The sequence below is a fragment of the Urocampus carinirostris genome, chromosome 19, assembly GCF_059441175.1.
Source record: "Urocampus carinirostris isolate Australia breed hairy pipefish chromosome 19, RoL_Ucar_1.0, whole genome shotgun sequence".
Classification (NCBI taxonomy): Eukaryota; Metazoa; Chordata; class Actinopteri; order Syngnathiformes; family Syngnathidae; genus Urocampus; species Urocampus carinirostris.
Window position 1 is genome coordinate 15,796,812 of NC_142367.1, and position 27,243 is coordinate 15,824,054.

At 39.6% G+C, this 27,243-nt stretch overlaps 1 protein-coding gene across 1 annotated transcript in view; it reads left to right on the forward strand.

The window, feature by feature from the left end:
- The first annotated feature begins 7,051 nt into the window (after positions 1 to 7,051).
- spata20 (spermatogenesis associated 20) overlaps positions 7,052 to 27,243 on the forward strand; it is a 40,761-nt gene continuing 20,569 nt past the window's right edge. The window contains exons 1-12 of the mRNA XM_088323895.1: positions 7,052 to 7,206; positions 8,157 to 8,285; positions 8,350 to 8,414; positions 8,473 to 8,627; positions 9,855 to 9,998; positions 10,747 to 10,948; positions 13,211 to 13,341; positions 15,620 to 15,724; positions 17,696 to 17,770; positions 21,128 to 21,340; positions 22,580 to 22,772; positions 23,892 to 24,060. Coding sequence (XP_088180021.1) covers positions 7,055 to 7,206; positions 8,157 to 8,285; positions 8,350 to 8,414; positions 8,473 to 8,627; positions 9,855 to 9,998; positions 10,747 to 10,948; positions 13,211 to 13,341; positions 15,620 to 15,724; positions 17,696 to 17,770; positions 21,128 to 21,340; positions 22,580 to 22,772; positions 23,892 to 24,060 — 1,733 coding nt within the window. The 5' untranslated portion in view covers positions 7,052 to 7,054. The remainder of the gene's footprint in view (positions 7,207 to 8,156; positions 8,286 to 8,349; positions 8,415 to 8,472; positions 8,628 to 9,854; positions 9,999 to 10,746; positions 10,949 to 13,210; positions 13,342 to 15,619; positions 15,725 to 17,695; positions 17,771 to 21,127; positions 21,341 to 22,579; positions 22,773 to 23,891; positions 24,061 to 27,243) is intronic.

The following is a 27,243-nucleotide window of genomic DNA, read 5'->3' on the forward strand; positions in this document are numbered from 1 at the left end:
TGGCTTCCTATTCTTAGGTGAAAAGTGTGTGGTCCTCGTGTGCTGCAGACCATCAGCCTAAAATTTCGATGTACTGTCCTTTTAGAAATGCTTTTCTGCCCTACCTTGGTTGTAACGGTTGGTTATTTGAGTCACTGTTGCCTTTCAATTAGCTCGAACCAGTCTGGCCATTCTCCTCTGAACAACGAGGCGTTTTGCCAACAGAACTGCCGCTCACTGGAAATTTTTACTTTGTCAGACCATTCTCTGTACACCCTCGAGATGGTTGTTCCTGAGATACTCAGACCAGCCCGCATGGCACCAACAACCATGCTACGTTCAAAGTCACTCAAATCACCTTTCTTCACCATACTGATGCTCTGTTTGAACTGCAGGAGATTGTCTTGACCAATGTTCCCTCTAAGTTGCGTGTGTGCGCAATTGCGCACGCCCCAGAGCTTTTTAGCGCACAAGAAAATCTAGCCAGCTCACAAAAATCAGGGCTCGAAATTGCTAATTAAGAAGCGAATTAAGTCAAAGTTATAGTGCATGAAGGTAAAAATACACGGGATCCCCTGACGCTGTGTTCTAAATGCGGTATTTTGAAGTCAAGGTCGAAGTAGAACGAAGTTGAGTAAAGTCGGTAGAGTTTTTCGAGAACCGGCTTCTTCGGCTCGGCTCACTAAAAGGGTCCTAAACAGCTCTTCATGTTGTTTTTGCTTCTTTCATCCCTACACGACCAAATATTATGTAAAATTATGCACAAAATGACTTAAAGGAAGGGGGAATAGAACAAAAAAGAAAAAAATTCCAAAATGAAAAAGTAGTGAAAAGCCGAGAAAAACGAAACAAAAGGAAGAGAAAAAAGAAGGAAAAAAAATCAGAAAAAAAGAAAAGAAAGAAACAAAGGAAAAAATTTAAATAGAGAACAAAAAGAAAAAAGTAACAGCTAGGAAAAAATAAACACAATGAGATTTTTTAATAAAGGAATTTATAAAAAAAGGGAAAAAAACAGGGAAAAAGAAGAAAAAGTTTGTGTTGCATTCAAATAATTTCCAATTATACCAAGTCAATCTTGTTGCCTACATTGTACTTCCACTCAAAAATGTGATTAAATATAGTTGTTTATCGTGCAACCGACTAAATAATCCCCCAAAAATGTTAGTATTATGCGACAAAAGATACCAGGAAAAAAAAGAAATGGAAATCTTGTGAAAGAATTGTTGTAAAAACAAATGACGTTTTTAGGCCGTACAACCTTTGCAATAGTACATGAGTCAATTCATTCAAAAGAGAAAAATAATTTTGCATTGCCGGAAACTCAGCAAAATGTAACTTGATGTCAAGTTTTGGACATGTTTGATAATGGATTAGTTGCCACACTTGGGATTGCTGTTGCTCACTGTTGTTTCAATCGTTGCTCACCGACTTTGTGTGAACGCTCAGACCCGTGGAAAGTTAGAGGGAACATTGGTCTTGACCGTGTCTACATGCCTAAATGCACTGAGTTGCCGCCATGTGATTGGCTGTTAAGAAATCAAGTGTTCATGAGTAGTTGGACTGGTGTACCTAAGAAGGTGGCCAGTGAGTGTACTGTAAATGACAGAGTGGGACAATGAGGGTGGACTGATTGAATGGGTCAGCAAGGCCTGTTATTTAAGAGGGTGATGGCAGCGGGGATCAGGCTTTTCCTGAGGCGGACCCTACTGAATCTTATTGTCCTGTATCTGCACCCTGATAGCAGTGGGTTGAAGTGTGACTACAACAAGTTGATCTGTGCAGCTCTTTGAGACTCTTTGTGATTAAGGGCTATACAAATAAACATGACTTGATTTAATATATTCGACTATTGTTTGCCAGTCGGATGGTGGACCTGTTATCTAAGTATGAGAGGTTGTGTGTGGGTAAGTCGATTATTTATGCTGCTTTGTGAGTTTGGTCCGGTTCCTAAAAGAGAGTGTAATAAAAAAACATGTAGAGCAGTACAGGAGAATGGGTTGAACAATGCTTCGGTATAGTAGTAACAGAAGGTGAGGTGCAACATATGTCAAGTCAAGTCACATTTATCTATGTAGCCCTTAATCACATAAATGTCTCAAAGGGCTGCACAGGATTACAACCACACAATTACCTGATGTTAAACCAACATGCGGGCAAGGAACAACTCAAAACCTCAGCGTGAGGAAAAAGAGAAACCTTGAGAAAGGACCTAACAAGTGGTAATCCCCCTTCCAGGATGACCAGGGTGAATCACAATTACTTGCTGCTTGGGGTTGTCCATCGATTCGATGATGACCATCTTCTTTTATTTGTGAGTCTGCTGATGTTTGAACAGTCCGATCCTGGATCCACAGATGCGGTTACAGACAGAGCATGTGAAGGGGGTGCTGGGGGGAGCAGGGGTGACCTGGCGCGCATGTCTCTTTGCACGCTTTGCTGCACGGTGTTGCATGCGCTGTTCCTCCATGTAATCCACTCCCTGTGAGCAGCGGGAGCGCCAGAGGTCTCGGCAGGAAGCAAGTTCCTCCAGTGAGGAGGGGTTTATCCGACATCTCTTCAGGATGTTCTTCATTTGGTCTTTGAACCGCTTCTTCTGGCCACCAGCACTGCGTTGGCCTAGATGTAACTGACCATAGAGGATACGGCGTGGCAGTCTGTGGCTGGGCATTCAAACAACATGCCCCAGCCTGAGTTGGCGTTGGGCCATAATGGACTCCATGCTGCAGCTGTCTGCCCTCTCCAACACCTCTGTGTGCGGCACTCTGAAGACATCTTACATGGAAGGTCTCCAGGCTCTTCAGAAGGCGGCTGTAGATAGTCCATGCCTCACATCCATACAGTAATGTAGTGATGCATACAGCTCTGTAGACCAGCATTTTGGTGTGGAGTCTAAGGTTGTTGTTTTGAAAGACCCTTCTCCTTAGTCGACCGAAAGATGCTGATGCTTGCTTGAGACGGCTCTGGATCTCATCATCCAATGAGCAGGTGTCAGACACTATGCTCCCCAGATATTTGAAGGTGGGCACCATGAGCAGGTGTTGCCCTGCTGCTGTGAGGATTATTGGGTTTGGTGGGAGGTCAGCACTGGACTGACAGAGTACCTCTGTCTTCTGGGTGTTGATCGTCAGTCCCATTCTGGTGTATGCAGTTACAGCTGCTGAGAGAATGTTTTGCAGAGCCTCTGGTGTATGGGCAACCAGGGCACAGTCATCAGCGTACTGTAGCTCAATGATGGTCTCTGAGGTCAGCTTGGTAGTTGCCTGTAGCCTCCTGATGTTAAACAGGTTACCATCAACCCTGAAGTTGATGGTAACTCCAGCCTGCTTCTCCATCCTTCTACGTAGCAGTGTTGTAACACAGACAAGGAAGATGTTGAAGAGAACTGGAGCCAGCACACAGCCTTGCCTCACTCCAGTTTCCACGCCAAAGGGCTCTGTGCTGTGTCTTCCAACTACCACTCTGGCCGTCATCCCTGAATGGAACTGTGCAAGAATGGTGAGAAACTTGGGTGGACACCCAAATCTCTTCAGGACATGCCACAGTAGGTCCCTGTTCACTGTGTCAAATGCCTTTAAGAGATTACTATACACAAGCATAGTAAACACTAGGTTACATGTTGAAAATTTGTCCGGCAAGTGCATGACAGCAGCCTGTAAACTAGTCCAGAAAGTCTATGACGGCCACGACGCAGTTTCCCATCTCTGCCAGCTGGTCCATGCAGGCGTTCACATGCTTCAGGTCAAACGCTGGTCCGCTGACTCATCTCCAAATCGTCCTTCTCCTTCGTATCACCACCAGGCAGGCAGTCGGAAAAAGACAGGACAATACAGAATATGAGGTGGGTATCAATCATAAGCTTTGGAATAGTCCTTTAACAAATGACAGTCTTTGTTGACTCTATTTTTTTGAATGTCTGTGATTGATCAAAAGTGAGTTTATAGTGCAGTGTTATTCCCAGGTAGTCTTTGAAGGTGCCCACTGTTTCAATTGTTTGTGTGTTTATGATAATGGGGTGTTAGGTGAGGAGGGTTGGACCATATTTATTTTGTTTTAGTGACATTGATTTTGAGAAGAGCGGCTGTCCATGATTGTGTAAAATGTTTGATTGTGTTCTGGTAGTCCAAAATGGATTGACGGTCAGAGAGAAGTACAAGAATGATCAATTGAGTATTTCAGATTTGTAGTGGTGGGTGAAATACTGCGGGAGTCATTGGTGTGGACTAGAGTGTATACAGGAAAGGGCTCAGCACGCATCCCTGTGGAACCCCGGATTATGGCATGCTTTCCTTACGATGTTTTCATGTTACAATGCAGAATACGATGTTTCGGCCCCTTGTTACAGCATTTTCTCTACCATATGACATCAACAAAATCTGATTTTGTATGCCCAAAAATGTATTGACTTCAAACTTCATTCTCACTGCTTATGTATAGGTACATCTCTAAGATCCCCGTCTGCTATTTGTAGACAACGTATAAATTGCTGGTCTGCTATTGGTTTGCGTCATGGCATGATGACAACGGCAATAGGATATTGGCTTAACTACCTCCCACAATTCCTTTCTTTTGGTGAAATAATTTCAGAATAATGTGTATTTCGTATAGGTAATGCAATTCTTGATTTTTTTTTTTTTTTTTTTTGTACTTTACTGGTGGTTCGGAATGGATTAGTTTATTACCGTGGGTTTTTATTCCCACCTTAGAACTGATTCATGTCGTTTCCCAGGGGCATACGGTACCTAAATAGTAAATAGACCATTCTCGTGTATTATTGTCAATGGCACTGATAGAAAATGGAGTAATAATGTCTATATAGCCATCAACTGCACTGATTTTTTTTTTTAATCAAAGGCAGAGAAGAAAGTCTTTTTCTCTGCAGTATAAAGACAAGAGACGAATTGCTCTTGTATGAATGTATTTTTACAATGAATTATTTGATGTAAAATACGTAATGCGGTTTTGTTGTTTGTCAAATAAAAAGTAAGCTTCTTTGTATTTTGTTTCCTCTTTACCAAAAAGTTGACAAAATGTGATTGGCATGTGATTCCGAATATTATTAAAACTATTTTTTTTTTAGATCGTGGTAACACAAAATTTTACTTAAATAAAATATTAATGTATTAGATTTATAATGTATTAGATGTATTAATTCAAATGCTCTCTTTTAATTATTACATTGTTGTGAGTGAATGTATTTTCTAAACATTTTTGTATTCTGTAAATTCCGGACTATAGAGCGCACCTGATTATAAGCCGCACCCACCACATTTCGGGAAGAAAACTGATTTTGTACTTACACACAAGCCGCACCTGTTGATTAGCCGCATGCGCCCGAATTGAAAAAACGCAGTTCAAACACAAATCTAACCAATACCCGATAAAGTCCAAAAAACAGCCGGCAAATTGAACGGAAAATGATACCGGTACTTAAGATTTAATGCAGACCTGCATAGTCCAGGTGCCCGTTGAAAGTAATCCAAGGAAAAAAGTGTATATTTCCAAAGGTAAGGGTGGGAAAAATATATATCCACTATTGTCGGCCGCGTCCACAAACACGTCTCACCTTTACTCCACTTCCCATCAGCCCGCGTTTGCCCCGCCCCTTCTTTCTCATTTGCTCGTACAAAACATATCAGAATAAGTTTCTAAAATAAATACATTACAAAAATATACAGTTGCAAATACATATTATACATGGTTACACATATTTACAAAGAAAGACGGTACACCGAGAGAGTTTTCAAAGCTTTAATAATAATATTTAACTTTCATCCCAAACCGTGCCTGTGAAGGGTAGCAAAACACTACTAGAAACACGCTCTCAACACAGTAAACAGCTCTGTCAAAAAAACATACCGTACTTGTACTAAGCACGGTAAAGCGACCTCATCTTCCTCCTTATAACCGACGTCATCAAAATCGTCTTCCTTCAGTACGGGAAAGAGACTTTGTCATATGGACTTCGTCCGACGCTCCCTTATCAAAAAAAAAACGCTAGCATCACGCTCGCTAAGCAAAGTTTACATGCGGTAGCTCTGTTTCCTTCTATATCGGACTGCTCGATTGCGTTTAACTTGAAAGTTATGTGCCTTTTTTATTGCCATTTGCATGATGAGGATATGTCTACGCTAATTTAATTTGTGCACAAGCTAAGAAGTTGTAGTCTAAATCTTACCTTTTGTACCAGAGCGCCGCTGGCGGCCGTTAGAGAAATGACATAAATTGGCCGCATCACTGAATAAGCCGCAGGGTTGAAAGTTTGGGAAAAAAAGTAGCGGCTTATAGTCCGGAATTTACGGTATTTTGAATATCATGTGGATGTTGTGACATCTGTTAAAAGGGGACAGTGTGTAATATTTAGTGATTTCCAGTAATATAACTTTCATTCAGGAAACAAGAAAAAACATTGATTTGAATATTAGGCAAAAATACATGAACTATCATACCAGTGTTAATTTTCATAAAACATCTTAGGTCGAGAAGTCGCCGCCATGTTTGTCTGGCATCTTGCTGCTACGCTCGGCCCTGGGTACTAATTTTTGTTCGCATTAGACAATACAGTGCCATCTAGTGGTCAAATATAACACACTGAGGCTTTAAAATTCTTTGAATATTTTAAGTATTGTGTGGATGTCATAATATTGTTTATAGTGATATCACATCTTCTATCAAATTATAATTATTGCATGTTTCTTGAAACAGTTTAGGCTGTGCCCGAAGATAACCGGGATGGGCTCCAGCACTCCCGTGACCCTACTGAGGCCCTTAGAGACTTATTGTGATTAAGGGCTATACAAATAAAAATGACTTGACTTGACTGAGGATAAGCGGTGCAGATAATGGATGGATGGCATGCTTTTTTAAAGAAACACAATTAAAATTCATAAAATCATTTTTATTGGGTAGGAAAAGATTTTCCAAGACATTTTTTTAGCGTGTAAATATTTTGGATTAGTTTATATTATATTTTCGTTTTTTGGTATATTGTATTAGGAGTTGTTTGCGTTTGAAAGTTCTCGCCCGCCACCCTGTGTTCACCTTTAGTACTACAAAAACATGAACCTTTTGGATTAAGATGCTTAGACTGGCGTGGACGTGGAGTCGCTCGGCTTCCAAAAATAGCTGTGCTCGTCTTCCGTCTTCAATCCTGCACTTCGGAACCGATTTAAAGTTCTGTCGAAGCCACCTAAACAACCCAGTAAACTTCAGCTCTGTCCATTACCCCAGGTAAGAAGAACCTTGGCTAATAAACTCATGCTAACTGATGCTAACCGATACGACTGTATGAAATCATGAACTTAAATTCTCTTACGAGTTTCTTGACAACACAGTGGTAAAAACGAATGTATTTATGAAAATAATATTTTAAGTGTTGAAGAGCTCAATTCGGCGTCAAAACAATTCCATAAAAATATTAGAATCAGGGGTAATGTTATGTTTTTGTCTTGACACGATGTCAAGTCATGGTGACGGGACTCTCTTAAAATAACGCAAGTTGAGTTACCTTAAATATTTAAAAACACTCTTAACGATTTGATTAATCACTTAAATCCCAGCCGAATATAGGTAAATGATCATTTGATGGATAATTTGGATTTTTGATTATTTGTGGTGTTTTAGTTGCTACATGTAAAGCAGAATCCTTAAATGCAGAGTAATCTAATAAAAATGCGGTTTAGGATGCTACGGAAGCCGAAAAGGAAATGTACAGCAGATTTATTGCTAAAATTGTGAAATGTTTAATTTTGTGTTTCTTCATGCAAACTGTGTATTTTCCATGAATGTTTGAAAATTTTTAAATAATAGATCTTTTTTGTTTCTACTTAATTGAGTTGTATTAAATTCCTTTATTGTCATTGTACAAATATAACGAAATTTAAGGTCCAGCAAAATTGCTTGTAAAATATGAAAACAATTAAATATAAAAATTATTATTATTAATGTTATTGCATACAACTTTGAAAATATATAGTTTGCGACTTATTTGGGGATTTTTGTTGCTACTAAATGTTATCACACTCCTTTTTGTAGTTACGATGCACTATTCTTTTAATTGCAATACTATTATCATATAGGCCAGTCTTTAAACACTATGTTGTACATATGTTTGCCAAAGTATCTAGACAGTTATATTTTTACTGTATCCGTGACCTCTGATGTTTATATTTCTTCCTTAGATTATTCTACTCGAGCATGGCATCAGGTGGAGAAGAAATGCCACCGTCTTCGCCTCGAAAACACACCAACAGACTCTCCAAGGAGAGGTCGCCTTACCTTCTCCAGCACGCACACAACCCGGTCGACTGGTAAACGGCGATTAACCATGCACAAAAGTTTCAAAGAGCTTCCCTTATTTTAGGCTTCTCTCAGGTATCCATGGGGACAAGAAGCTTTTGACAAAGCAAGGAATGAAGACAAACCCATCTTTTTATCAGGTATTCTTGAAATATCACGTAAAAAATATATTATAATCCTGAAGTTTTGAACCATCAGTGGGCTATTCAACCTGCCACTGGTGCCACGTGATGGAGCGGGAGTCTTTCGAGGACAAAGAGATCGGAAAACTTCTCAATGACCACTTTGTCTGCATCAAAGTAGACCGGGAGGAGAGACCCGACGTAGATAAAGTCTACATGACCTTCGTGCAGGTACTATAGTGTCGCTCGTCTCCAAATAGACCCCCCAGGATACCACATTATTTCAATCTGAGGTGGGGATCTCGAAGGGAAATTGTTGTATAGCGGGGGATAGAATCCTATTGTAATTAGGGAACACCTTCCCTACCCCAGATAAAAAAAACAATGAAAGAATAATTAAGCGAAATCGGAGGGCTTGTCCTTTTTAGTGCAAGTAAAACAATTTTCAAAGGTAAAAAGGGCAAGAGGATAAAGACGTAAAAAAAAATAATATTTTAATATACATAGCAAGTACTACATAGGTAGATTATAAATGCATATGGTTAAATAACATTATCAATAAATATACATGTAAAGGAAAAATGCCATTTTTATGACCTTCGGTGTCACATGACTAGAGGTGGTCGAGTGGAGTAGCCGATGGATGCAGGAGAAGACAGCGGATTCAAAATGAAACTAATTTAAAAACTTTTACTTCTGAGGATTATAGCGCTCTTAGCAGATTTCCTTGTTTAATTCGCCTCCTTATTTTTAATGATGGGTCCAAATGTCGATTGCTTTCGGCCAGGGAACTTAATTACGGTTGCCATTTCTGGGCCTTCTTCGTCTTTCTTAAACTGTAATGCAGGCAAAAATCAGTGCAAAGGTGGAAAACATGGTGACGGCTGAAGGATTCATCTATGTAAAGAAGTACAAAATCCTCAACCTATGATTTTTTTGGGGGATAAAAATTAACAATGGTACGATGGTTTATGTATTTAGGCTTAATATTCAAAAAGGAATATTTTGCTTTAGCATCACTGCAACCATTAAAAAACAAAGAGAAACAAAAATGCAGTATTTTATCACCTACTCGCAAAGTCTTTATGAACCAATTGAGATTCTGACCTGAATGCAGAAAAAGGCATTCCGTAAGGGAGTTCAGCCAATGGCATACCAGCATCTTTATGATGTCTTACGCAAACCAATAGCAGACCAGCGTTTCTTTAAACGTTGACCAATAGCAGAGAGACATCTTAAACACATAACTAAACATAGAAATAAAGTTTGAACTTGTCAAGTTTTTGTGTACGCTCAATAATTAGTTGCTGATGTTGTATAGTGGGGAAAATGCCTTAAAGGGGGACAGAAATAACATCTTATTTCACAGCTTAAAGTGATTGTGTTGTTAGGCTCGGATGCCATATCTTGGGTCTAAAATGATTCCTGAAATCTTGAGGGGTTTCTGCCAATCTGCAGGCAACAAGTGGAGGCGGAGGTTGGCCCATGAGCGTGTGGCTAACTCCAGATCTTTGTCCTTTTATCGGAGGAACCTACTTTCCACCCATGGACCGCGGGAGACGACCCGGATTCAAGACCGTCCTGACCCGAATCACGCAACAGGTGCAGTGGTGTGTTGCTGACATAGACTCCGTTCAAAAGTTCGAGGTTTTTTAGAATGTTCTTATTTGTGAAGCAAACACTCTGTTTATTTAAATTAACGCGCGGATCCGTGAGACGTCTGAAAAGGCATTGGATTCATTATTCTAAAAATAAGGCCTTGATTGGCATTAAAATCTTATTTTTGAAAGTCTCAAAAATGTCAACACATACTGTAAAATTCGGGCTATAGAGAGCACCCGATTATACGCCGCACCCAGTACATTTTTAGAGGGAAAAATATTTTATACATACATAAGCCGCACCTGACTATAAGCCACCTGTGCCCATATTAAAACCTGAGATATTTACAAACGAAGACGCTACACAGAAAGTTTTGACAATATACGGTACCTTAACCCATTTAACGTTTCGACAGAATGCCAGTGGGCCGCTGTACTTTTGATAAACAAATACATGTCTGTACAATGTCACCAGTCACTGAAATATGTCATGCCACATATCATTGGAAAATGTAAACTCTAGGGACTCCTCCTCCTCCTCAGCCGTACCGCTTATCCTCGTTAGGGTCGCGGGGGGGCTGGAGCCCATCCCAGCCATCTCCGTGCACTGGGCAGGGGACACCCTGAACTGGTTGCCAGCCAATCGCAGGGCACACAGGGACAGACAACTCATTCGCTCATTCACACCTAGGGACAATTTGGACGTTAGTGTAGGTTCCATGCCGTTTATCGTGGCCTGTTGTCCTCAGTGGCGGGAGAACCGTTCCAACCTCGAGTCCAGCGGGGAGAAGATTATGGAGGCGCTGAAAAAGGGCACCCTTTTGGCTGCCAACCCGGGCGAGAGTCCCCCGTTGGCGCCCGAGGTGGCGCAACGCTGCTTCCAGCAGCTGGCACACTCTTACGAGGAAGAGTACGGAGGATTCAGAGACTCGCCCAAATTCCCCACGCCAGGTAGGCTCCGCCCACTGAAGCTAGAGGGGGTTGACATCTGTGTTTAAAAAGGAGCAAAAATGAACAAATACCGTATTTTCCTCACTATAATGCGCACTTAAAAACCCTAATTTGGCAAAAATACAAGCAGATAAGAATGGAAATGCATACAGTGATTATTTATATACAGGTTTTACAGTAATACCGGATTTGAGCAATGACTGATCAAATCCATAAATATCGCCGTCTTAAATTGCAAAACATTGTATGCAACAGGAATAGAACCCATGTAGTGGTGGTGAGAGTGCCGTAACCACCCGACCACCAGTAGTACTACTGACTATGGACAAGCTCTAATGCCTTTTTATAGGTCATCTGTACCAGTAGTGGTTTGGTGGTAATGTATCAGCGCTCTTGCAGCCACTATTTGGGTTCGATTCCCATTTCAAACAATGTTTTGCGATTTGAGTCATCGGCTCATATTAATGCAATGTATTAATAGGTACCTGTCAGAGGTAAGATCCGGCCTAAGAAAATCAAGCCCGAACCAACCTGCGGGCATTGAACCTGAACAAACCCGAGCCTGACAAAATAACTTGCTTTGAGGGATCGAGCCTGTAGCAAAGCCGAAAATGTAATATTTTATTTGTGAGGGGAGGAGTGTCTTCTCATTGACTTTTTTGAAATTATCTGTCCGTCATTGTTCTTAGATTATTTTTCTTTGTGGAGGATCTGCGCTGGCAGCAATAGAGAAGCCCGGTCCGAACCCGAACTAATGATTGACATTTTAGCCACGACGCGACCTGAATATTGATTTAGTGTAAGATCTTACCTCTAGTATTCATATACACAGAAGCTCTTACTGTAGTCTGAAATCCATGCCCCTTATAGTGCAGTGCGCCCTAAATATGAAAAACATATGATGAAAGACTTAATTTTGGGGTGTGCCTGATAGTGCGGGAAATACTGTACTTAGTAAATGAGTAAAAATTCTAAGGGCTAATAAAACTCACGTCAACAAAATACACAAGTGATATAAAAAAAAAAGGTAAAAAGATAATTAAACATTGGAATTTAAAAAATGAATCCAAACTAAATGCACAAATAATTGAAAAAAAAAAAACATGTAAAAATATATAGAAAATAAAATTGTCTAAAAGAGATGAATAAAAAACTAAATAATTAAGAGGTAGGAAGACCGTCTCAGTTTTTCATATTTTATTCACTTTTCGATATTGGAATTATTGATATACTAAATTCCATAGTTTAACTGTTGACAAGGCCTTAACCACTTTCATGCTTAGTATGCGATAATGGCCCTACTGACGTACTGTAAGGCCATTATTGCAGATTTTATCATTTTGAAATTCAGTATTTTTTTTAATTATTTTTTCCTACTAATTCATCCGATATTGGTACGGCCACTATCGCCCGGAAAAAGGCAAAATAAAAGATTGAAAACAAAAAAAATTATATTCATGCAAATAAAGAAATACACAAACAATTTTAAGTTAAAAAAAAATGCTTAAAATGAAACAATACATATAAAAGTTGAAAACATTTTTAAATTAATATATTCCAAAATATTTGAAGAGACTTTTTTTAATTAAAAAATTAAAAACTGACAAATAAAACGGTAGGAATAAATATTTTTTTAAAAGAGTGCATTCTATTTAGAAATAAATATAAACATTCAGATGAATAAAAAATCAAATACAAAACAATTATAAACGTATACAAAAAAACAAAATTACACACATAAATAAACGTTTAGGAATAGTTTAAAAAATAATAAGATATAAAATTAAAGGAAATAAATATATTTTAAAATAAATATATTTCATACATTGAAAACAATAATGCAGGAATTATTCGTTTTGGACTGGTATTTAATTTTATTTATATATTTTTAATATATGTTTCTTGAGTTTAACTTTCTCTTATTCATGGGTATGTTTAGATTTTTATATACTGCAGCTCGAAAATATATTTTTATATTATTTATTATTTTAACTTTATTTGATTCATTTGAAATATTTTTTGTTTTTGTTTTATGCATTTAAAATGTCTTTCCGGGTGAATATATTTTCGCATGATTAAATTTGGATTTGGTTTTGTGTTTATTTATGAATCTAGTATGTTTTTTTTTTTTTTTTTTTTAATTTCATTTTTTATTTCGTTTCCATGTTAATTTTTAATAAAATCTTCGATTTGAGTTTTGAAGTCCATATTTGTTTATTTTCATTCTTTTATGCAATACCGCATTTCTTTTCCTGCTTGCAGTCAACTTGATGTTCCTGATGTTGTACTCTCGCGTGAACTGCTCCAGCTCGGAAGGAGCAGAAGCCCTGCAGATGGCGCTGCACACTCTGCGAATGATGGCGCTGGGCGGCATTCACGACCACATCGACCAAGTTGGGTCCAAACCATAAAATTACAGCGCTCTGCAAAAGTGTTGCCCCCTCCGGAGAACTTTTTGACGTGTTGCAATATTTGAAGCTTCAAATTTATATATGGGGAGGGAAAAAAACCCATTCTCTAAGAATCAACAACATATGAGACACAATATAGAAAATAAACCAAATTTATCTAACATTTTATATCGTGCCAACAAATAAAAAATAGAAAAGTAGGTGTTGCAAATATATTGCCCCCTGTTGAGTTTATGCTTTGTAAAACCTCCTTTTGCTGCGACCACGGCCGCAAATCTTTTTGGGTATGCCTCTTTAAGTTTTGTACATCCTGAAAAAAAAAAAATATGCCGCTCAAGTTCGTTAAGGTTTGATGGTGATCGTTTGTGCACAGCAGTCTTTATCTTTCCTCAAATTCTCTATAGCATGGGTGTCCACATTTTTCAGAAAGCAAGCCCGATTTGGTAAGTCTTTAATCAATTCACCTTTTGGGAAAGGTTTGCAGTGCTTGGCAATCGGCGTCGCGTCCCCATTTCGCCCTTGTAGTATTTTAGTTTCATTCGCAGGATCTCGTGAAAAAGCGCTGGTGCGTCGTTAAAAGAGCTTCCAGTTGCTTCACCGTTTCACAGCATTCCTTTCCAGTTAATTTGTTGTAGTCAGCATGTTTGATCTGGCCGTGCCTCTTGGTATTTTATTCTTTGGCAAAATAGACAGACGCAGTTGTTTTGGATTTTGGTGAAAAATTACTTCACTTGTCCTGGGAGCATCGGCGCTCGGAATCAACTTTCCTTTTTTTAATTACAGTCATCATGTGGGAAATGAGGTGGGCTAATGTTCTCACACAAAACCAAGGGCAAGGTGACCAAAGGGCTTCTGCCCTCATCTGGTTAAACAGTGATTTTCTTTTTGTACAACTGTGTTTTATACTGCGGTTAACATTACTGGTGGGTCACATATTAATTTTATGATGGGCCAGAAAAAAATTGATCCCAAGCCAGACTTTAGACATGCCTGCTCTACAGGATTGAGGTCTAGACTTTGGCTTGGTCATTTTAACACCTTTATATTGTTAGTTTTAAACCATTCCATTGTCTGTTGTTATCCTTTTGGAACCTGCACCCCATTCTAAGTGGTCTGGTCTGGTCTGCATTTATATAGCGCTTTTCAAGTAAATGAAGACCTGCCCTAGGGCTTTACAATGTGCTTCACACCTACCCACTCATATGCACTCTCATACCGATGGCAGCTTCAGCCATGCAAGGCGACTACCTGCTTATCAGGGCCAATTGGGATTCAGTGTCTTGCCCAAGGACACTTCAACATATAACACAGAGGAGCCACTTTACCGCCAAGACGAGTGCTTTACCTCATGAGCTACTGCCGCCCCAGGTCTTTAGCAGACTCCAACATATTTTCTGCCAGAATGGTCCTGTATTTGGCACCTTCCATCTTCCCATCAACTTCAAGATCTCTCTTGTTTCCGTGGCTTCCGGCAAACGCCAAATTGGCCTTTTTATGATATTCTTTCATTGAGGGCTTTCTCCTTTTCAGTTCCCCATAAAAGGCAAATGCATACAGATTATGACTAATAGTTTACTTATGCACGAATTGTCCCACCTCAGCTGTGTATGCCTTTAGGTTATCCAATGTGATCATGGGCCTCTTGGTTGCTTCTATGACTAGTTTTCTCCTTAATTAGGTAGAAAGTTTAGAGGGACAGACAGATAGGTCTTGATAGTGTTGCTTACACAGGACATGTGTAAATGTTGCAAAATGTTCTTGTATCCCATTCCTGCTTTGAACTTTTCCACAACTTAATCCCAATTTGCCTGGTGTGTTATTTGGTCTTCATAATGCTGTCCTAATACTTCATAATGCTGTCTTTTCAGGTGCATTTACACTGAGACTTATTGAAACTTTGATACACTCTGTTTGTCATTGATAATCATTTAGGTCGACTTTGGATCATTCAGAAATCATCAGGGAATTTCTGGAGTCAGCTGGCTGAGCTGAGAGTACAGGGGGGGCAATATTTTTGCAGCACATACTTTTCTGTTTTTTTCGTAGTATATATAATATAAAATGTTAAAATGATTTGTCTCTTCTTCACGATTGTCTCACATGTTGTTGATTCTTGAAAACTATTTTTAGGTTGTTAAGTTTTATATTTAACAATATGACCAAATGTTCTTGGGGCTAATACTTTCGCAAGGCAATGTTTTTGTGCCATTGTAAACGGAAATCGCTCACGTTTTGTTTGTGTTCTGTTCTTTATTCTCAGGGATTCCATCGTTACTCCACCGATTCTTCTTGGCACGTGCCGCATTTCGAGAAGATGCTGTACGACCAGGCACAGCTTGCCGTTGCCTACATAACAGCCTTCCAGGTCTGGGGGACTTTTCTATTAATATACCGGTTTGTCTGGACTATAAAGTGCACCATGTAACCCCAAATCAGCCATAAAAATGAAAGTTTTCCTTATAATCTAGTGCACCTTAAAGGCGGTGTCTATAATTCCCAAAATATTCTACTTGCTGCCGCCATCTTCTGGTTGAAATTATCATTGCAGCCTCTGTCAAACTGCCTGTCTCCCGCTTATACGTAGATGGACTTTCATTTTTTTTGGAGTTTGGGTTGGCATTTGGACTTTATTTGAAACTGTCCTTTTCTTAATTCCACCATTTTCATCCTCGAATAAATGAAAACAACCAGCACACGCGTAAAAGCACTAAGAAGCACCCATCTCCTCCTTTTTTGTTTAGCACAATGCGCTGAGTTACTGGAACACCGATGATAAAAGTAAGATAAAAGCAGATCGGCACGGTAAAAATGTATATAAAAGCTCTTTGAACTCAGTTGGGCATTATTAACACATACTTTTTAAAATTTCTTTTAAAATTTTTAACTTTTTAAGTATGCCTTAAACTATGCAACCCACCATTTAATACCGGAAAATACAGATACAATTAGAAATGCTTACTTCCAATTTTATCAGAATTTCCCTGTATTAAAGATTGGAATGGATCCAATTAACCAACCTACAGATAAAATTGGAAATGCATACATTGTAGACTACCACTAGACTACCAGTGGCGCCCGCAGCGCTGTGATTTGGGTTCGATCCCCTTTCTAAACAATGTTTTGCAATTTTAATCAGTGATATATCAACTGATAAAACTCTTTAAATCATTGAACTAATAAAGTCCATAGGGGTATAAAGAGCCCAACGGTTAAACATGAATAAATACACAGGGGTGCGTCTCATAATTCGGTGCGCCTTTATCAAGCAGAAAATTCAGTACTTTTTTTTTTATTGGGGCAGAAGCTGGTTCTAAAATGAGTTTCTTCCAACAAGCCTGTACTGCCTCTATTCACGCTTTGTTCATCACTGGATAAAAAATAATTTGCGATCCATTATATCTGATTACATATTGCTGCGGGCCAGGGCAAACGGAGCACATTTGTTTCGAGCGTGGTGGCTCTTTTTGCTCTCGGCGAGAGCCTCTCGTCCACCCAAAATTGAACAACACTTGTGCGGCCGCTATCCATCATCCCAAAATCCATATTGCTGTAAGCTGGGACCGAAATAAGGCACTCTTGTCGGGAAGCCTGCCATTCTGAAAATGAAATGCACCATTGTGGCTGTGATCCATTATCCCCGGTCGACTATTGCTGACAGCAGGGGCCGGCAGAGCGCTTTAATTCGGGGTGCCTTAGCATGTCATTGAGGCTTGCCTAAAATAAACTGCACTCTTTTGGCTGCAATCTATTATGCCCAGTTGACGATTTCTATCCCTAAAATAAGCGGCGCTCGCATGGCTACGATCCATTATTCTCATATATTGCTGCAAGCGGGGGCGTGTGAAGTGCTTGTTAAAAATGGAGGGGCTTCATTTTGATTTTTATATATTGGGGATGGATTGATCCTCATTAGCTGTGATAAACAATGGATTACAGTACATGTTACGCAAGAAATGTAACAATATGCATTAAAAGAACTTGCTTTCTTTGGTATTACATTTAATAAATACTTGATAAAGAAAACAAATACATGATCAATTGCAAATACATTAAAATGCACATTTATAAAAAATGTTTTTAATGAAATACATAGAAGGGGGTGGGTGGCACAAAGGGATACTGTGGACAAGAGTGGCACCATAAGAGTTTTATATTTATAGAGCTTGCTTTTAAACTTCCTTAGTAGGCTGGATAAAAAAAAAAGTTTGTCAGGCAACTTGTGGCCCGCAGGCCTTAGTTTTCCTACCCTGCTCTAAAATAAGGCCGCATTTCCCTGCTCAGCATCTGTCGCGCATATTAATCAGCTGAAGGTCACATGGACGTTTCCTCTCCGCAGGTATCTGGACAGCAACTTTACGCGGATGTCGCTAAGGACATCCTGCGCTACGTCTCCAGAGACTTAAGCGACAAGGTGAATTATGCAACATATATATTTGTGTAGATGCATTCTTCTTGCTATCTTGGGGATTTTGAACAAATGTGTGACATGAAGAAGAAAACGGTTTGGTTGAATTGCATAACCTGCAAAACACTTTTACAGTTTTATCGTTTCAGCCAGTAGCTATGAAATAATGTCTTATATAATATTACCAACTCTGATTTATTGATTCCATATATGTATAAAGGATTTTGTAGAACAGTGGAATGATTTTATCAGATATTTTCTTTTGGAAAACGCAATTTGGCCCCACCTCAACCAGATCCTAGCTCAGGTGGCCCAAAGATAATTGCTGCACTACACCATACAGTGACATCTATTGCTAAAATAATACACACTGTCCCTTTAAGTGCAAAAACTTAATCAACAATTATGTTTTTTTTTCATTGCATTTTCTTTCACAAAAATTAACAGTTGTAGCTAATTTAGTCCACTAAACGGTGTGCCGATCTTCCTGGAATTGTCCTAGAGTCGGGAGGTCAAACTCTTTTGAGCTAAAGGAGCACATGGTTGAAAAACCATTCTCACAGGACTAGTAGATTAGACAGAGACAGAGACAGAGAGACAGAGAGAGACAGAAAGGGAGAGAGAGAGAGAGACAGACACACACAGAGAGACTTAGAGAAACAGAGAGAGAGAGACACAGAGAGAGATTGAGTGAGAAAGTGGGGGGATAAGAGAGAGAGAGAGAAATTGAGTGAGAAAGTGGGGGGATAAGAGAGAGAGAAAGAGAGAAATTGAGTGAGAAAGTGGGGGGATAAGAGAGAGAGAGAGAGAAATTGAGTGAGAAAGTGGGGGGATAAGAGAGAGAGAGAGAGAGAAATTGAGTGAGAAAGTGGGGGGATACGAAAGGGAGAGAGAGAAATTGAGTGAGAAAGTGGGGGGATAAGAGAGGGAGAGAGAGAAATTGAGTGAGAAAGGGGGGAATATGAAAGGGAGAGGGAAAGAGAGAGAGAAAGTGAGAGAGAGCGAAAAAGAAAGGGGTAGAAAGGGCATGAGAAAGAGATAGCAAAGGGGTTGAAAGAGAACAAAAAAAAAAAGGAGAGAGGTAAAGATGGAGAAAAACAGTTGAAGAGAGAAAGATAGAGAGCTAAAATTAGAGAAAGAAAGAGACAAAGAAAAAGAGAGAGTACGGTGCATTTGCTTTGTGAGTGGCCCCTGGCTTTAGAGACATCAAGTGGACATATTTCAAACTGCATCTTGGACACTAAATCTTTGCTCTTTTATTTTCCAGGAGAAAAGTATTTTGAGACTAAAATGAATACCTTTTGACCTGTTTTACATTATTATTAAACATACTGTTCCACCGACGGGCGCGTTTCTGAAAGCAGGGCACCATGATCCGCTGACAGAGCAAAGCAGCACCTGTATATTCCTCAAGGAGTTGTACACGGAAGGCGTGACCTCACAAATTCGGTCTTAAACCGTCCCGCTAAGGGTCAAGCTTTTTTTTACCCGTGTCTTTGATGAATGAGCTAACAACAAAGAGGCCAACAAATGAACCTGACACCAGCGCCAATGATTAGATTCTCTAATATAAATGATGTCATTATGTAGGCCTGATTAAACACCAGTAATTTGCCCTTTGCTTAAGTTTATGACACCTATTGCATCCCAAATGTTTACGAATCAATTCTTGGCACCAATTTCATGTTTTCCTTTTTTTGTTGTTGCCTGATTTGACATTATAATGTTTTTCTTATCATTTGGGGTCTCTGTAATTTGGGTGTTAATACAGGTAATTGATTTTGGACATCTCTTGGCCTGGAGGGGGATGGGCGCCACCAGGCTGTACTTGCCCAAGACACACCACAGGAAATGGTGCCCCTACGACCAATAATCATAATAATTAAAATGAATTAGATATTTACTATGTTTAACCTAATGTCGAAGTTGTATTATAATTTAATCTTATTTTTGTAGTAGAATGAAGCAAATATTTAGAACGTACAAAAGAAAAGTATCGGCGGCTGGAAAAAATATTTTTACTAGAAACTTTTCTTTTTGTTTTTTGTGGTTTTAGTAAGATAACAACAAAGTTGATTGTAAGATTAGCAATTTTAATTTATTCTACGCAAAAAAAAACCGTTACATAACAAAATATTTTAAAATGTGCAATACGCGCAAGTTTATTTCACAAATTAATTTATTGATTTTTTTTTAAATTTTTCATCAAACAAAACATATTTTTGCTCCGCTCGTGTATTTTTTATTTTTCGTCGTTTTGTAATTTAAAAAAAAGAAAATAATTAAAATCATTTTACTTATGGGCAAGATATTTTCTTTCTTTTTGAACTTTTCTGAAGTGTAATCTTTAACTGCTTCATCAAACAAACATGTTTTTATTATGTCCTAGCTTATTTTTGTGTTTAATTTTATCTGTATCGTATGTTATTATTTGTTATTGCAAGATCCGTTGCAGCCTGGTCATACTGGAAGGGGGATTACCTCATATGCGGTTTCTTCATTTTCCTCATGTTGAGGTTATTGAGTTTTTCCTTGCTCTCGTGTAGGTTTAAGATCAGGGGATGATGTCATAATAGTCTGTAGTTTGCAATAATCTGTGGTCCATGCAGCCCTTAGAGAAGCCTTTGGTTTAAGGGCGTCACAAATAAACATGACTTCACATGTTCAATAATATAAGAAAATAATTAAACTCAGCAAATTGACGTGCAAGACTTTTATGTTATCTTATATATGTATGATTTTTTTTTTTTTTGCTTTGCAATGTTAAATAGCTAAATCAAACAAAGTATTGTTTTACTATCTTCAGATTTTTTTTATATATATTTTTAGTACAATAAAGTAATTAAAATCATCAGAACAATATGCAAGATTTTTACGTTATTTTACTATATTTTGTATTGCAATCTTAAAACCGCTTTATCAAACAAAATAAGTAATTTTCCTGTTCTACCTAATGAGCAGATAATTATGAAAATTTCAAAGATAAAAATCATGCTTTACGGCTCCTTAACCATCAGTGTTGGGGCCTTTCTTCCTGTGGTGTGTCTCGGGCAACTGTGTGTGTATGTGGATGTCTTACCTACTAGGGTCGTAGGGGTGCCATTTCCTATGGTAATTCTCGGGCAAGTACAGCCTCGTGGCGCCCATCCCTCTGCAGGCCAACTACAGTATACAAAAACAAAACAAAAAATGTAATATACTGCCACCTACAGATAAGGATGAATGTTAGTTATTTGGCTGATCACAGGAAGAATGTAAAGCTACTGAAAATTGGCATGCTTTTTGCAAAGATTAAATGCCTTAGATGATTTCAATCACAAAAAGTGTGAGTGTTTTGTTTGAGCTTCTGTTTAATTTTGACAGTCAGGCGGCTTTTACAGCGCAGAGGACGCCGACTCGGTCCCTGCGTGTGGCGGGCGTGAAAAGCGCGAGGGCGCCTTCTGCGTCTGGACGGCCTCGGAGATCCGGAGCCTGCTGGCCGACGTTCCGGCGGGCTCAAACAGGTCGGCCACCCTTGCTGACGTTTTCATGCACCATTACGGGGTCAAAGAACAAGGAAACGTTGCGCCCGAACAGGTGGGCTGCCATTTTTTTTGTGTGTATCCGTCCTTTAGGGCTGCAACAATTGGTCAACGCTGTCGACAAAAATCGATAATGAAAATGCAGTGGGGCAAATAAGTATTTAGTCAACCAGCAATTGTGCAAGTTTTCCTACTTGAAAAGATTAGAGAGGCTTGTAATTGTCAAAATGGGTAAACATGAACCATGAAAGACAAAAAAACTGAAAATCACATTGATTTTTGGGTAATTGATTACCAAATTAGAGTAGAGAATGTGTATTAACCTATAAACAAGCAATATTTCTGGCTGTCAAAGAGGTCTTACTTCTTCTAACGAGGTCTAACAAGGCCTAATGAGGCTCCACTCGTTACCTGTTAATGGCCCCTGTTTTAACTCATTATTGATATAGAAGAACCTGTCCACAACCCCAGTCACTCACACTGCAAACTCCCCTATGGCCAAGACCAAAGATCTCCTAAAGGACTCCAGAGACAAAATCATAAACCTGCCCGAAGCTTGGAAGACCGAAACTGCAATAGGTAAAACGTTTGGTGTAAAGAAATGTACTGTGAAGCAATTATTAGAAAGAATGGTAGACAGACAAGACCACAGATAATCTTCCTCGATCTGGGGCTCCATGCAAGATCTCACCGCGTGGAGTCAAAATAACAAGACTAGTGAGCAACAAAATCCCCAAACTACATAGGGGGAAATAGTGAATGACCTACAAAGAGCTGAGGGGACAGTAACAAAGCCCGCCAGAGACTCAGATCCTGCACTGCCAGACGTGTACCCCTGCTGAAGCTAGTACACATCCAGGCCCATCTGTGGTTCGCTAAAAAGCATATAGATGATCGAAAATAGGACTGGGAGTACGCTTTATGAAACCTAAAAATAACCTTTTGGTAGAAACACAGGTTCTCTTGTTTGAAAGAGAAAGAATACTGAATTTCCTCCGAAGAATGACATTCCCACTGTGAAGGATGGGGGTGGAAACATCATGCTTTGAGGTTTTTTCTAAGCGAAGGGACCAGGACGACTGGTCTGTGGAAAGGAAAAAATGAATTGGGGCCATGTACCGAGAGATTTTGCTAAATTTGAGAAAAAAATAATGACTATCAGATGATCTGTGACTAGTCAACTAATTAAATATTTGTCAGTTGCAGCCCTAGTCTCCTAAATTTCACTGGTGTGACCTTCAAGGACGTCAATTTGATTTAAGCTGATTCTGGTATTTGTTGTGTATTCCGCTAGGACCCTCACGGGGAGCTCGAGGGGAAAAATGTGCTGATCGTGCGCTATTCGCCGGAGTTAACAGCTGCACACTTTGGCATGAGCGTGGAGACACTCGACGAGCTTTTGGCGTCGGCGCGGGCAAAAATGGCCGAAGTGAGGAGGGGCCGACCCCGCCCACATCTGGACACCAAGATGCTGGCATCCTGGAATGGTAAAGAGCTCATCCTTTGATTTTTTTATTTATTATATTTTGTTTGAGTCAAGTCTAGCTGATTTCATTTGTCATTTGTAATGTATTAAAAACACAAAATTCTGTAGAAAACTTTAGTTTATATTATTCAGGTTTTGATATTATTGTTGTACTAGAAACAAAGTCAAGTCTTCATGTATTTTTTCGGATTCCTAATATTAATTTTATTTTATTTTCCAGAAGCAAAAATAAAAACAAATTGCTTCTCCATTTTTCTCATCCCTTGAATATTTCAAAGTATACTACAGAAAAATAATACAATAATAAATATAATATGGAAACAGTTTTCTTTTATTCTCCATTCATATTTTAGTATCATATTTTACTAAAATAGAATAAAAATTGTAAAAAATACTTAAAATGAACAAAATTATCCACTAACAGAATACAATGTTTTTTTAACTATTTTATTTTTTCTATGTTTTGTATTCCAAATGTTCTTCGAGAAAATGTATTTAAACAATGGTGAAATTATTATTAATCAGCAGGCCAACATTTTTTTTGTTTGCAGAAATGGAATTTCACCTATTTTCCCCCTTATTCTTGTAATGTTTTATTTCTTTTTTTCATGCTCATTTCTTCCCAATGCAAAGCAATCGAACCTCGATTAGCAGTGACTATCCAAAGTCCCCTACTGCATTTTCACATCAAAAGGCGATAACATTTAAAGTTCGAGGACTGTTTTGGTGTCAACTTGCATAAAAGACTCATTCCTTTAAGGGGTGAGGTACATTTCCTCTTTTTCCTCTCCGTATCCATCACGGAACCGATTGTATTAGCGAGCTAATGAGGCTGTGCAGTCTTCGCAGCTTTCCAATTAGGCGGAAAACTCGCCCCTTCTAATGAAGACCCCCTCCCCCATCGGTCACCTGTCCTCCACTCGAGTGCTTTGAAGACCAGACTGTGCCTTCCCTTGGCTTTGATACACGAAATGAAAGGGGAACGGAGGGAAAAACAGAAAATAAATGAGTAAAACGCCGCTACCATGAGACTTCAAAGAACCGGGAATATACCTCCGTTCTGTCAGGTGGTCATGAGAGGACAGGCTATTTTAGTTTTAGTCTTATTGTGTCCCTGCAGGTCTGACTCTGTCGGCTTACGCCCGTGTGGGAGCTGTGTTGAGGAACGAGGCCCTGCTGGAGAGGGCGGTTCAGGCGGGCCACTTCCTCAAAGAACACCTGTGGGACGCCGGGCGGCGGATCCTTCTGCGATCTTGTTACCGTGGAGACCAGATGGAGGTGCAGCAGATGTAAGATTCTGCGTTTGTTTAGGTATCAAAGGTGTCGGTCGGGATAGTCTGGTGCAGCGCCAAAAGAGTCTCGCCTAAAGAAAAATCGCCCAGGAAAAGAGTAAGCATGTAGTAATACTATAATCCCTCATTTAGCAATTGGGAACAGAATCCCAAGCGATATGTGAAAATCCACAACCTCTAGCCCGAAGCTCGGCGGAAAAATCGGCCAGGGATAATGTTGGGTGGAAAGAATAATATGAAAAGAGCCACTACTCGAGACAAAAATCTCGGCACCCGCTCTCAGCAATAGTTGGCAGGGGACAATGGATCAAAGCTAAAACACTGAAGTTACTTTTGGGCCTGCCACAATGGCACACGTCAGTGTACAAAATGAAAATAAAATGCTCTCTGCTAGACCTCGCTCTTAGCAATAGTCGGCAATAGATCGTGGCTGTGCGGCAGCTGTTCATTTTTGGCAATAAGAACAGAAAAGAGACGCCACAAGTGACAAAAAATGTACCCCCACTCTCAGTAATAGTTGACAGGGGGTTAATGGATCGCGGCCACAACCTTGTATTTCATTTTAGACAGACCAGAACGGCAAAATGTGCCTTCTGCCAAACCCTACTTTCAGCAATATGTGATCAGGGATATTGGAACTTGCCTACACGTGTGCAGACAATTTTGGGCCAGCCATAATGCCACTCTTTAGTGGCCCCAATTGAAAAGAAATCCGCTCTGCTAGACCTCTCTCTCACGATCAGTCGGCAATCGATCGTTGCTGCACGGCAGCTGTTAATTTTTGGCATGATAGAATAAAAGAAACAAGCCAGACATGTCAAAAATTAAGCCTCAACTCTCAGCAATAGTTGACTGGGAATAACGGATCGCTATGCATTTCATTCGAGGCGGCCACAATGCAAATGCTTACACAGCCCAAAATGAAAAAGAAAACCATTGTGCTGGCACCTGCTCTTATCAATAGTTTTCAAAGGGTTAGTGGATCGCTGCCACAACAGTGTATTTCATGTTAGACGGACCAGAACAGCAAAAAGTGCCTTCTACCAAATTGCTTTCAGCAATATGTGATCGGGGATAAGGGAACGTGGCCACACAGGTGCAGTTCATTTTAGATTGAAATACAGTCGTGGCGGGGGGAAAAAAGACCTGCCAGGCCCGACAAAAATGCCCTCTGGGATGGAGCATAATGGATCGCAGCCAAACAAGTGCAGTACACCATTTGTTTGACAGAACGGCAGAAAAAAGCCATCAGGACTAATGTAAATAAGCTCTGCCAGCCCCTTCTAAAGAAATGCGATCTGGGATAATGGGTCGCAAAATACTTTTCAACTTGTGATGCATTGTGGCTATAAAGTATGATTACCGGGTACACTATATAAGTCACAACCTGTCTAAAAAAGACAATAAAATGGCAGATAGAGAGAAAATCCAACAGAAGTCCTGGTGGTTTGCAAATTAGCTCCTGCGTTTTATAGATGCAAAGAAAATATGATGGGAAAAACCCCAATAACTTTCTGCCTTGGAACTTTTTTGACTGATAACTGGTTAAAAGGCATTTGTTTTCGAGAAGAAAAAACGGAACCCTCGGATGTTAAAGTCCCTGTTGTGTTGGCAAGCGCTATGGCCCAGTTCCCTCTGATGAGTGAGTGCATGAAGACGCCGCCGCATCAGCACAAAAACAAATAGGACCGGGTCCCACGAGAAGAAACGTTTTTAAACATGTGTGTAGAGCTCGGAACGCCATGGCCTTGATGCGAGGCACCGGGCTCATTCATAACTGTCATCTCGGCACAATGCTTAGAGTGTGTGTTTTTTTTTTTCTTCCCATTTTTTTTATTCATGTCATGTGTGAGGCAGGTGTACCTCATGAGAACTGCACTATGCGTTTCATATATTTACTCACCAACAAAGAACGATTGTTTTCAAAACATTAGGGATGCATGGTAATTATTATCAGGGGTCTGGGGCTTGTCAACTTCAACTTTTTTTCCAGGGATTCCTTCTCTAGCCACTCATGTTGGCTGTTCGGTTGCAGGCTCTGGTTCTGGCTTTTTCTGTAGCTTCTCCCGCTAGGCTCTGTAGTTCATCCTTTGATCGTTTTATTTCTTTTTTTTTTTACAAACAAATTTGACATGAAAAATTCAACTTTGTAATCATGAAACAATTTGCAAGGGACCAGACAGATACAGAGAAAAACAATCAGAAAATAAGTATGAAATAAATAAAGTAAAGAGAAAAATAATAATAATGACATGTTTAACCCTAGCCAAGGGGCAAATTCTTGAGCATATATCATTTTTATATTGGCAATGTTTATTTGTCCAAAACTTAAATATTTGAATAAATAGGAGGGAAATTAGAAATTACACGAATAATCGACCGATTAACCGATTATAAAGCATCGTAATTTGCATTCCTACTTTATAAACGCATAGACAATGAAACAAAGCTTGTCCAGGAAAATATGGATTGGCTTACATTATCTTTTCCCTCCTGTATTGCCGAGGTATTGGATTCACGACTCTATCGGCATAAACCAAAAATTCAATACATCAATCAGCCATTTTTTTACTCCGGCCTTCGTTTTTAAACCCAAGCGGCTACGACTAAAATAGATTGACCACCATTGCTTTAACTTGTATAAAGAAATTTGATAAGGCCGACCAACAAAACAAAATAGGGTCAGCAAGGATAGTCTCTTGACTGCACGCCTCTTTCAAAAAAATTCAAGTAGAAGTGAAAGCAATGAAAAGATCCTTGAACACGTCCAACAAAGCTTTAATCTCGAGAGTTTTTTTCTTGATGGCCGCCGTACTCTTAACAGGACACCTCGACTGACTGACGCGTCCTGGCGTGAAGGAGACGTCCTTATCCCGGACTAACTTCCATTATGCCGAGGGGAAACACTTTCACGCGGTAGCGATAAGTCGTCAGGGTACGCTCACTTAGAGTCTGAGATCTTGCCAGACCACTCCAAAGTTTCTCCCCGTCCTCCAAAGTTCTGTTTTCAGCCACTCGACCACTCTCCCCGCCGTCTCCCTGGTGCTGTCCGTCGACCTTTATGAACAGGACGCTATCCAAGATCTCGTCAACATACGTCTGCTCGCACTCACCCGGCACGTGTCATCCTTAAGGAAACTTAACTCCTTCTATTCCAGACGTTTCTCCTAAATGGGAAGT